General features: G+C 40.8%; 1 protein-coding gene across 9 annotated transcripts in view; it reads left to right on the plus strand.

Annotated features, from left to right (window-relative positions):
- PATJ (PATJ crumbs cell polarity complex component) overlaps nucleotides 1-12,141 on the plus strand; it is a 430,121-nt gene that overhangs the window by 266,323 nt on the left and 151,657 nt on the right. For all 9 annotated transcript variants that reach the window (XM_074380917.1, XM_074380918.1, XM_074380919.1 and 6 more), the window contains exon 29: nucleotides 12,044-12,135. In XM_074380917.1, the coding sequence (XP_074237018.1) occupies nucleotides 12,044-12,135 (92 nt within the window). The remainder of the gene's footprint in view (nucleotides 1-12,043; nucleotides 12,136-12,141) is intronic.

A 12,141-nucleotide genomic window follows, 5' to 3' on the forward strand; every position in this document is an offset into this window, starting at 1 on the left:
CTTCCGATTTGGCAAGATTTTTAAAGTAGATTTAATTGAGCTGTTCTTCAGTATAAATTTCTATTCATATCAGTTGAACTATAGAAAATTAAGAGTAGTCGAAAACCTACCACATCATATTTTTGAATAATTGATTTTATTGAAACAAGTCTCATTAAAGATCTCTAAAGTGAAAGTTTGTATAGTATAACAGGAGGATTTGCATCCATTTACTCTGGCAGCGTTTTCACTGGATTAACTCTAATTCTACTTCCGCTCGGTTAATGTTATAATTATGCATCCCATCTCTGCTACATAAATATAAGAAGACTTACCTCATATCAGAGTGTCTTCCCCACTACAGTAGTTGAAACCAGTCTATAAGGGGAAAAGTCAAACACAGTGAAAATCCATTTTCATATGGCTTGGAAGCTTTGCTAATACAGTCAGGGCTTAACGGCAGGGATACATTTCTGAGAAATGCATCATTGAGTGATTTTGTTGTAGAATGTCATAAAGTATTCAACCAAGATGGTCTGGCCCCTTCCACACCTGGGCTGTATGTTATAAGGCTGTTGTTCCCAGGCTATAAACCTAGGCAGCATGTTACTGTACTGAATACTGTAGGCAACTGTAACCTAATGGTAAATATTTGTATATCTGAACATAGAAAAGGTACAGTAAAAATATGGTATTATAATCATATGGGACCACCATTGTATATGTGGTTCATCCTTGACTGAGACATTATTACGTGGTGCATGACTATAGAGGTGTTTCTCATTTGAGGCTGTTGTCTTCAGTATCCAGAGCTACTATAATTTGCTACTGAATGACATTTTATTGAGTTAGAAATTCAGAATCTGGGAAAAAATGAACTCACTTACCCCTGAGGTAAAATATTACTGTCTTTCTGGGACTAGGCATCATGAAGCTGAGACAGAAGTTACTAGAACTATCTGGAAGACTTCAGAAGGCCCACTTTGTCAGTAATCAGATGAGGAAGCTAGAATCAGATAAGAAAACCAGAATTGTGGTCAAGAGCATAGAAAGCTCTTTGGGACAAAAAGGTTTTTCCCTTTTTATTTTTCTTCTTTTATATCTTTTTGGATGCCAAAGGCAAATTACTGAGCATCGACAAGAGCATAAGTCTAGGAGATTGAAAGAGTTATGTCAGTTAGATTGATAAATTAATATTTAGAATTAGCAGGAGCCTAAGAAACTGTATCAGTGAATACTTTTTGGTTGCAAAGAACAGAAATTAATTTGAATAATTGTCCCATTCATCTTGGGCTGACCATAGACATCTATTTGTCACAGTTCCGGAGGCTGAGAAGCTAGCATCTAGATGCTGATTAATTTGGTTCCTGGTGAGGGCTCTCTTCCTGGTTTGCAGAGTCTTCCGGCTATATGCACACGTGGTGAGAGGAGAGATCATGTCTCTTATCATAAGGGAATCAGTTTCCTCTATGAGGGCTCTGTCCTCATGACCTTGTTACTTCCCGGAGGCCCCACATCCAAATACCACTGTATTGGGAATTAAGGCTTCAACGTATGAATTTGCAGAGGGGCATAAAAATTCAGCCCATAGCAACAGCTTCACCAAAAAAGTAGAATCTGTTGTAAGGGTGTGAATCCTGCCTGGAACCTGAAGGTCAGGATGCACCAGGACCTCTGGAAATGATGGCTTTTCCAGTTCCTTCATCTATCTGTGTGGCAGAATATGGCCATTTCGCAGAAGCTTAATGAACATGTAAAAAAAAGTTAGCTGTGTCTCAGCTCCAACTAAAACCCCCCCTAAAGAGAGAATCTTGGTCGTCCTAGCCTATGTCATATGCTTCTCATCTGTGGCCTGGAGTGGCATGACAAGCAACAGAAACTTGGCTGCCCACCATAAAGGATGGTATTTGTGATGAGAGGATTTGAAGGGCAGTCCCTCACAAAGAGAAGCGGTCTTGTGCTGGCAAAGATCCCCACAGATCTCTACTGCATCCCTCATTTGGTCTGGCTTTTTCATCTTAGTGATATGGCAATTGAGATAGAATGCCATTAAATCACTTCCCATAGTCATGGCTTGATGAATGTGGGAAAAACCTAATTTATCATCCAAACTGTGTTGCCTTTGATAAGGGAGTCCTATTAATAGGCACAGTGGCTCATGCCTGTAATCCCAGCACTTTGGGAGGCAAAGGCAAGTACATTGCTTGAGTCCAGGAGTTCGAGACCAACCTGGGCAACGTGGTGAGACCCCATCTTTATAAAAAATGAGCCCGGTGTGTAGTACACACCTGTGATCCCAGCTACTTAGGAAGCTAAGGTAGGAGGATTGTTTGAGTCTGGGAAGTTAAGGCTGCAGTGAGCCATGATTGCACCACTGCACTCCACCTGGGTGATAGAGCAAGACCCTGTCTCAAAAATAAATAAATAAGTGATCGGAACAACATAAATTAACTAGGCTGTCTCAGAAAAATCAAGATATATGATTACTCTTGAATGAAAGAATTGTGGATCTTAGGTTTTAAGGTAAAAAAATAGACTATTTGAGGCCGGGCGCGGTGGCTCAAGCCTGTAATCCCAGCACTTTGGGAGGCTGAGGCGGGTGGATCACGAGGTCGAGAGATCGAGACCATCTTGGTCAACATGGTGAAACCCCGTCTCTACTAAAAATACAAAAAACTAGCTGGGCGTGGTGGCGTGTGCCTATAATCCCAGCTACTTAGGAGGCTGAGGCAGGAGAATTGCCTGAGCCCAGGAGGCGGAGGTTGCGGTGAGCCGAGATCGCGCCATTGCACTCCAGCCTGGGTAACAAGAGCGAAACTCCGTCTCAAAAAAAAAAAAAAAAAAAAAAAAATAGACTATTTGAGTAAATTGGGAAGCATCAAATCAGGACTAAAGACAGTTCTTCCCACCATTGTGGGATGAAATCAAAGATAAGGATATGTCTAAATAATTTATTATGCTTCTGTATATCAGTCAGTCACCTTTGAAAGAAGAAACTTTGGGAAAGGCACTTAGTTTCTCTGCTTCTCGGTTTACTGGAAGTAAATGGAAAATAATAATATTTTTCCAATTTCAAGATAATCTGAATGAGTATTCATGTCATAAAAGGTGGGGAGAAATATTGACCCAAAATGAAATATCTTAATTATTTTCCTTGGGGCTGGGTCAGAAAAAGCTAAAAGGGTAGTCAATCTGTATATATTGAAGCTATTTGTTTACAGGCATACTTCAGAGAGATTATGGGTTCCATTTCAGACTACCACAATAAAGCGAGTATCAGAATAAAGCGAGTCATGTGTTTTTGGTTTCCCAGTATATGTAAAAGTTATGTTTACACTAAGCTCTGTAAGGTGTGCATTAGCAGTATATCTTAAAAAGTACATATATTAGTTTTAAAATAATTTATTTCTAAAAAATGCTAATGATTATCTAAGCCTTCAGCAAGTTGTCATCTTTTTGCTGGAGGGTCTTGCCTTCATGTCGATGGCTGCTGACTGATCAAGGTGGTGGTTGCTGAAGGTTGGGGTGGCTCTGACAACTTAAAATAAGATAACAGTGACACTTGCCACATCAATGGACTCCTTTCACGAACTATTTCTCAGTGACATCAGGTGCTGTTTAATAGCATTTTATCCACAATAGAATTTCTTTCAAAATTGGAGCCAGTCCTCTCAAACCCTAGGACTGCTTTATCAATGAAGTTTATGTAATAGTCTAGATTCAGTGCTGTCATTTCAACAGTGTTCAAAACATTTTCACCAGGAGTAAGTTTCATGTCAAGAAACCACTTTCTTTGCCCATCCATAGGAGGCAGCTCCTCATCTGTTCACATTTGATCGAGATCACAACAATTCAGTACCATCTTCAGGCTCCACTTCTGATTCTAGTTCTCTGGCCATTTCCACCATACCTGTGGTGATTTCCTTCACTGAATTCTTGAAGCCCTTGAAGTCATCCGTGAAAGCTGTAATCAGCTTCTCCCAAATTCCTGTTAATGTTGATTTTTTTTTTGAAGCCACATTTATTTAAGTGCACAGCTTCATGGTAATAAATACAGGTATATTCTTTTTTCTGCCTTCCTCTCTCCCAACTCCCCTGCAACCCTCCCCAGCCTCTGGTAATCACCTGTCCACTCTCTATCTTCATGCTACTTTTTTTAACTCCCATATATGAGTGAGAACATGTGATATTTGTCTTTCTGTGCTTGGTATATTTCACTTAACATAATGGCCTCTAGGTCCATCCATATTATTGCAAATGACAGGATTTCACTCTTTGTTATAGCTGAATATTATTCCACTGTGTATATATACATTTTCATTATTCATTCACCTGTTGATGAGCACTTTGGTTGATTCCGTGTTTTGGCTATTGTGAATACTGCTGCATAAATACGGGAGTGAAGGGCTCTCTTTGCTGTATTGATTTCCTTTCTTTTGGATATGTATCCAGTAGTGGAATTGCTGGATCATATGGTAGTTCTATTTTTAGTTTTTTTTTTTTTTAAAGAACCACTGTATTAGTCCCTTCTCATGCTTCTATAAAGAACTACCTAAGACTGGATAATGTATAAAGGAAAGAAGTTTAATTGACTCACAGTTCTGATGGCCGGGGAGGCTTCAGGAAACTTTCAATTATGGCTGAAGGGGAAGCAAACACATCCATCTTCACATGAAAGACTGTTGTTGAAAATCTGTTGTTTAGTGTAGCCATCTTTGTCAATGAGCTTAGCTAGATCTCAATAACTTGCTGAAGTTTCTACATGAGCACGTGCTGCTTCTCCTTGGACTTTTATGAGACTGAGACTTCTCGCCTTAAACCTCATGAACCAACCTCTGCTAGCTTCAAGTAACTTCTGCAACTTCAGCACCTCTTTCAGTCTTGATAGAATTGAAGAGAGTCAGGTCCTTGCTTTGGATTAGGCTTTTGCTTAGGGGAATGCTGTGGCTGATTCGAACCTCCATCCAGACCACTCAAACTTTCTCCATATTAGCAATTAGGCTGTTTCGCTTTCTTATCATTCCTGTGTTCACCGGCGTGGTACTTTTAATTTCCTTCGAGAACTTTTTCTTTGCATTCACAACTTGGCTCACTGGTGCAAGAAGCCTAGCTTTCAGCTTATCTCAGCTTTTGACATGCCTTTTTCACTAAGTTTCATCATTTCTAGCTTTTGATTTAACGTGAGAGATGTGGGACTCTTCCTTTTACTTGAACACTGGAAGATCATTGTAGGGTATTAATTGGCCTAACTTCAATATTGTTGTGTTCTGGAATAGGAAGGCCTCAGAGGAGAGGAAGAGAGCTGGGGAGCAGCTGGTTAGTGGAGTAGTCAGAACACACAATTGTGTGTTAATTGATTGATTTAAGTTTGCCATTTCATATGGGCACAGTTTATGGTGCCCCAAAACAGTTATAATAATGACATCAAAGGTCACAGATTACATATCACCATAACAGATATGATAATAATGTAAAAGTTTGAAATATTGAGAGAATCACCCAAATGTGACACAGACAGGAAGGAAGTCAGCATATGCTGCTGTAAAAATGGTGCCAGTAGACTTGTTCAATGCAGGGTTGCCACAAACTTTCCATTTGTGAAAAAACAATAATAAAATGAGATATACCTAGTATCATATGGGTATATTATTGTTCAAGGTGCAGATTTGTTTGCATGAAGATAAAAGTACAGTTTTATGGGACTCCATATTGCATTTGAGACTTTCAAAAGCCTAAAAGTCTTAGTTGGTTTTGGTGGTACATGCCTGTGGTCCCAGCTAGTTGGGAGGCAGAGGCAGGAGAATCTCTTGATCTCAGGAGATTGAGGCTGCAGCGAGCCATGTGCATGCTGCTTCACTCCAGCCTAAGCGACAGACAGACCGTGTCTCAACAACAAAAAAGCAAGCAAAAAACAAAATATAGCCTAAAAGTCAACTTATTGGGCATTTCCCTATGTGTTGTAGTGACCTGGTTGATACTTTTTTATCTCAGAAGTCCAAGACCTAAGATGGTAGAGTGACCAGCTCACAAATTATAGTTTCATAATCTAGTAAAAGTAAATCATACCCCAGTTCTTCTGAGATTTCAATGAGACACTGTGCATAATGAGTTTAGCATAGTGTTCTACACTGAGTAAGCACTCAGTAAGTGGCTTATTAATTGTAATTAACCTAATAGACTTCCAAAAAAGAATACTTCTTTTCTGTTTTTGCCTATGCTATGTTATTTGGAAGACTTTCTACATCGGTTGTTTAAAGAATAATGCCCGCAGAGAACAGCTTCTCCGTAATACAATAGATGACAATCTAAAGCTAATTGTGCATAAAAATATCATTCTTTCTAACTAGTTATTGAATTTTCAATGGAGTATGTTTCCTTTAGTAATGAAAAAATAGGAAAACTGCTTTGGTAGTCAGAAGCTGTATAACTTTTATTTAAATAGGGAAATCATTTTATATTAAATAGGAAGAAAAAAAAGAGACGGCTCCTAAAACTGAATGGCTACAAATGTGGGCTTTTTTGTTTTTGATTTTTGTTTTGAGATGGAGTTTCACTCTTGTTGCCCAGGCTAGAGTGCAGTGGCATGATCTCGGCTCATTGCAACCTCTACCTCCTAGGTTCAAGCGATTCTCCCGCCTCAGCCTCCTGAGGAGCTGGGATTATAGGTGCCTGCCACCACACCCAGCTAATTTTTTGTATTTTTAGTAGAGACAGGGTTTTACCATGTTGGCCAGGCTGGTCTTGAACTCCTGACCTCAGGTGATCCACTCGCTTAGGCCTCCCAAAGTGCTGGAATTACAGGCATGAGCCATGCTCAGCCCCAAATGTGTTATTTTTAAGGCCATAAAAGAGTCTTTGTCTTGGATTTATTTTTTTATCTAGAGATCAGCATTTTTCTTTCAGATTTAATCCAGTTAAATCAGGGTTCACTCTTTCTTGGGTTTCTTGTTCTCTTCCCAGTTTTCCACTGCGTAGCAGAGTTTCTCCAGAGGCCTCAGCACATTGGCCGGGAGAGGCTGCCTTCACCTTAAACACCCGTTATTGGCACTGGAAAAAGCATCAACAGCAAGCAAGCTGCTTTGCCTTTCCACTGCCAGAGGCTCTGCACATTTAGAAACGGAACCATGAAAGGCATAACTTTAGATTTCCTCTTACGTAAATTAAAATTAATGAACTGCTTTCTTCGTTTGGGATCTCATTTTTCCCTCTCAGAATAATAGTGCCAGATTCTTTCCTACCAAAATGGAGGATCACCACGAAAGAAGCAGGTACATCCATAAACATGAAATTTCTTACATGCTCTAGCACTCTGCTGATTGAAACCATTTTCTTTTAACCTTAGTCACTTTGAAGGCTGGAGGTTGGTGAAAGCCTACTTGCTGTGAATTAAGTACCACTTCCATTCTGGACTGCAACTCAGCACATCCTCGTTGAGGGCCAATATGCGCAAGCTATGCATGAAAAGCTGGGAACCACCTAGAGGCAGATGCTGACTCCTGCCCTAAGGCGCTCAGCTCAGTCTTGTAGCTGTTGTGCACCTGCACTGAGGCTTACTGCCCAACAAGGATTGACTTTACCATGTTGTGTTGCGGTACAAGCGCAAGAAGAGGAATTTTTTTAAACCTAGTGCCACAGGATTTAAAGGCAGGAGTGGAGGAGAGGTGGTGGTTTAGAAAAAGCTTCTGGGGGCCGGACGCGGTGGCTCAAGCCTGTAATCCCAGCACTTTGGGAGGCCGAGGCAGGTGGATCACGAGGTCGAGAGATCGAGACCATCCTGGTCAACATGGTGAAACCCCGTCTCTACTAAAAAATACAAAACATTAGCTGGGCATGGTGGCACGTGCCTGTAATCCCAGCTACTCAGGAGGCTGAGGCAGGAGAATTGCCTGAACCCAGGAGGCGGAGGTTGCGGTGAGCTGAGATTGCTCCATTGCACTCCAGCCTGGGTAACAAGAGCGAAACTCTGTCTCAAAAAAAAAAAAAAAAAAAAAAAGAAAAAGCTTCTGGAAGCAGAGGCTGGACACCATGGGGATGACATAGACATTCACAAATGCTTAACAGAACGCCAGGCATTGAATCAGGCTCATTCCAAACATCATTCTTCTTTTTTGAGAGAGTCTTGCACTGTCGCCCAGGCTGGTGTGCAGTGGCATGATTTTGGCTCATAGCAGCCTCCACCTCCTGGGTTCAAGCGATTCTCATGCCTGGGTCTCCCGAGTAGCTGGGACTATAGCTGGGACTACAGGCATATGACACAATGCCCAGCTAATTTTTGCATTTTTAGTAGAGATGAGGTTTCATCATGTTGGCTAGGCTGGTCTCAATCTCCTGACCTCAGGTGATCTACCCTCCTTGGCCTCCCAAAGTGCTGTGATGACAGGTATGAGCCACCACACTCATTTCCGTGCCCCTTCTTCTCACTCTGTCAATCAGGCTGGAGTGCAGTAGTACAATCATAGCTCACTGCAGTCTTGAACTCCTGGACTGAAGGGATCCTCCCACCTCAGCTTCCTGAGTGACTAGAATTAGAGGTACATGCCACCATACCCTGTTAATATTTTAAGTATTTTTTTTTTTTTTGTAGAGACAGGTTTTCTGTATTGCCCAGGCTGGTCTCAGACTCCTCAAGTGATCCTCCCATCTCAGCCTCCCAAAGCTCTGGAATTATAGGCATGAACCAACACACTTGGCCTCATCTAATTTTCAAATCTGATGTAAAGTTCCTTGTTTGCAGTTAATTACAAATTAAAGAGATTAGAAAATATCAGCAAAAAACATGATCATACTAGACATACTATTTTAAAACTTGTTTTTACCAGTTGGTACATTTTCTGTCGTCAAGTATGCTTTCTCACAAACTCTTAAAGATGGCATGATTTCTTATCTTGCCTTGTCTTTTCTTTCCTTTTTTTGTTTTAGTTTTTTTTTTTTTTTTTTTTTGATACAGGGTTTCACTGTGTTGTGCAGGCTAGAGTGCAGTGATACAATCTCACCTCACTGCAGCCTCAACCTTACAGGTTCAAGCAAACCTCCTGCCTCAGCCTCCCAAGCACCTGGGACTATGGGTGCACACCACCACACTTGGCTAATTTCTATATTGTTTGTAGAGACAGAGTTTTACCATGTTGCCCAGGCTGGTCTTGAACTCCTGAGCTCAGATGATCCACCAGCCTCGGCCTCCCAAAGTGTTGGGATTATAGAAGTGAGTCTCTGCACCTGGCCACTGCGTGATTTCTTTAACCATTTCCGTTGTAGCTATTATAGGTAAAAAGATATAAACATAAGAAGAGTTAAACCCTGAAAGTATTAGGAGAAAATATATAACCTAAATGGTGGACGTATTTTTATATGTATGATATTAAGGATAGACGCGTAGGCTGGGTGTGGTGAAACCTCATCTCTTCTAAAAATACAAAAAAAAATTAGCTGGGCTTGGTGGCAGACACCTGTAATCCCACCAACTCAGGAGGCCGAGGCAGGGGAATCACTTGAACCCAGAAGGCAGAGGTTGCAGTGAGCTGAGATTGCACCACTGTACTGCAGCCTGGGTGACAGAGCAAGACTCTGTCTCAAAAAAAAACAGGAAGAAAAAAGAAAAAACGATAAAAACATAATAGAAAAGATGAGTAGTTTTGAACCAATAAAAATTAAAAATCCTTTGGGTATCAAGAGTACTCTAAATAAAATGTAAAGGCACTGTCTTGTTTAACTCTCACAATAGCTTTGTGAAGTAGGTACTTAGCTTTAGAGAAGGGGAAACTGAGGCATAGAGAACGGGCAATGTGGAAATCAGTGCTTTCTATGAGACTGATGATTTTTCTGTGTGTGGTGTGTGTGTGTGTGTGTGTGTGTGTGTGTGTGACAGAGTCTCACTCTGTCACCCAGGCTGGAGTGCAGTGGTGCAATCTTGGCTCACTGCAACCGCTTCCAAGTTCAAACTATTCTCCTATCTCAGCCTCCCCAGTAGTTGGGAGTACAGGTGCATGCCACCATACCTGGCTAATTTTTGTTTTGTTTTGTTTTGTTTTTTGGAGACAGAGTCTCAGTCTGTCACCAACACTGGAGTGCAATGGTGCCATCTCAGCTCACTGCAACTCCCGCCTCCCAGGTTTAAGTGATTCTCCTGCCTCAGCCTCCCAAGTAGCTGGGACAATAGACAGGTACCACCAAGCCTGGCTAATTTTTGTATTTTTAGTAGAGATGGGGTTTCACCATGTTGGCCAGGCTGGTCTCAAACTCCTGACCTCGAGTGATTTGCCTGCCTTAGCCTCCAAAAGTGCTGGGATTACAGGCGTGAGCCACTGCACCCGGTGAGACTGATGATCTTGGTGAAGCTGAAAAAATAAGAGGCAGAGTGAGGAGATAGCTCGAGTTTAGTCTTTCCAACAGCCTTGGATATGAATCCCCGCTTTACCATTTAGGAAAGGTGATGGAAGGGCAGCTTTTCAGACAGCTGAAAATATTGTATTTTCATTCCACATTTTAAAGTGTTCACTTACATGTGCTGTCTCATGATAACTATTTTGACAAAGAAAATAACTTTTTTAGATGTCTTGAAAGGAACGTCAGGTGGATCTTAAAATATGACATCCAGAGACAGCAAGAACAAATTAGATGCTAATTACAATTCCTTTTACTATCCTTATGGTCTACTATACTGTCTCTAAAATAGTAGAAATTGTTAAGGCCACACTTTAATAGGTATAGTATAATATAGATCATTAACTACTTTTTAAAGAGATGGAAGGTAAAAGCCAAAACTGTATGAGCTGTTATCAATTAGGCAAAATAGAATCAAAGAGTTTCCAGCTATCATAATAGTTTATTAGTGGGAAAATCTAGAATGAAGAAATTTAAAATTTAAATGTTGTTTAGGTCATCTTTAGGTAGATTCAATCAAGTTTAAAATTCTACCACGTCTTAGATATGAGCAGATGGCTCATTGATGGCATTCAGTAAAATCTTTCTGCATAGTTGGTTTAAAATTTGACTTAACACAACAATATAATATTTATCTTCTCTAGAGTAACAAAATTTCTGTTATATCATAACCTTGACGTGTTTACAAAATCATGTTTAATGGGCTCTTGAGAGCTCTGGTGAATACCATAATTTGGTCTGTTTTCAGCCTTTTTTTTTTTTTTTGAGACAGAGTTTTGCTCTGTTGCCCAGGCTGGAGTGCAGTGGCGCGATCTCAGCTCACTGCAACCTCTGCTGCCTGGGTTCAAGCGATTCCCCTGCCTCAGACTCCTTAGGCACCTGCCACCACAGCTGGCTAATTTTTTGCATTTTAGTAGAGACAGGGTTTCACCATGTTGGCCAAAATGGTCTCAATCTTCTGACCTCATGATCCGCCACCTCGACCTCCCAAAGTGCTGGGATTACAGGCGTGAGCCACTGTTCCTGCCTTGTTTTCAGCATTTTTAAGGAATCTGGGAAAGCTATAGGAAATGAAGTATCTATTGTAAACTTTTTGTATCAGGCTTAACTACTGCTTTCTTGAAGTTTAGCAAAAGGATAAAGGACTGTATGTTCTTCATTAACTATAGTCAAAACTGAATTTAATAATTTTTGATAGCTGTTTAGAATAACTGTTTGACTCTCTCCTATGAAGAATATTAAGATTTTTAGCATTTGAGAGTCCTAATATACCCCCTGAAAATTCAGAAGACTTAGGGCCGGGCGCGGTGGCTCAAGCCTATAATCCCAGCACTTTGGGAGGCCGAGGCAGGTGGATCACGAGGTCAAGAGATCGAGACCATCCTGGCAAACATGGTGAAACCTCATCTCTACTAAATACACAAAAAAATTAGCCAGGCATGGTGGCGGATGCTGGTAATTCCAGCTAATCAGGAAGCTGAGGCATGAGAACTGTTTGAACTCAGAAGGTGGAGATTGCAGTGAGCTGAGATTGCACCACTGCACTCCAGTCTGGGCGACAGAGTGAGACTGCCTCAAGAAAAAATAAAAATTAGTAGTCTTTATCATTTAATTCCTTGTATATACATATATGCTTGTAGACATGTATAAGTATAATTTAGTACATTTTATTTTTCCCAAACAGATAAATAATCAGATTCTGTATGGAAGAAGTCACCAAAATGCATCTGCCATTATTAAGACTGCCCCATCAAAGGTCAAGCTGGTTTTCATCAGGTAAGG

Source organism: Saimiri boliviensis, chromosome 11 (assembly GCF_048565385.1).
Source record: "Saimiri boliviensis isolate mSaiBol1 chromosome 11, mSaiBol1.pri, whole genome shotgun sequence".
In the NCBI taxonomy this organism is placed as follows: Eukaryota; Metazoa; Chordata; class Mammalia; order Primates; family Cebidae; genus Saimiri; species Saimiri boliviensis.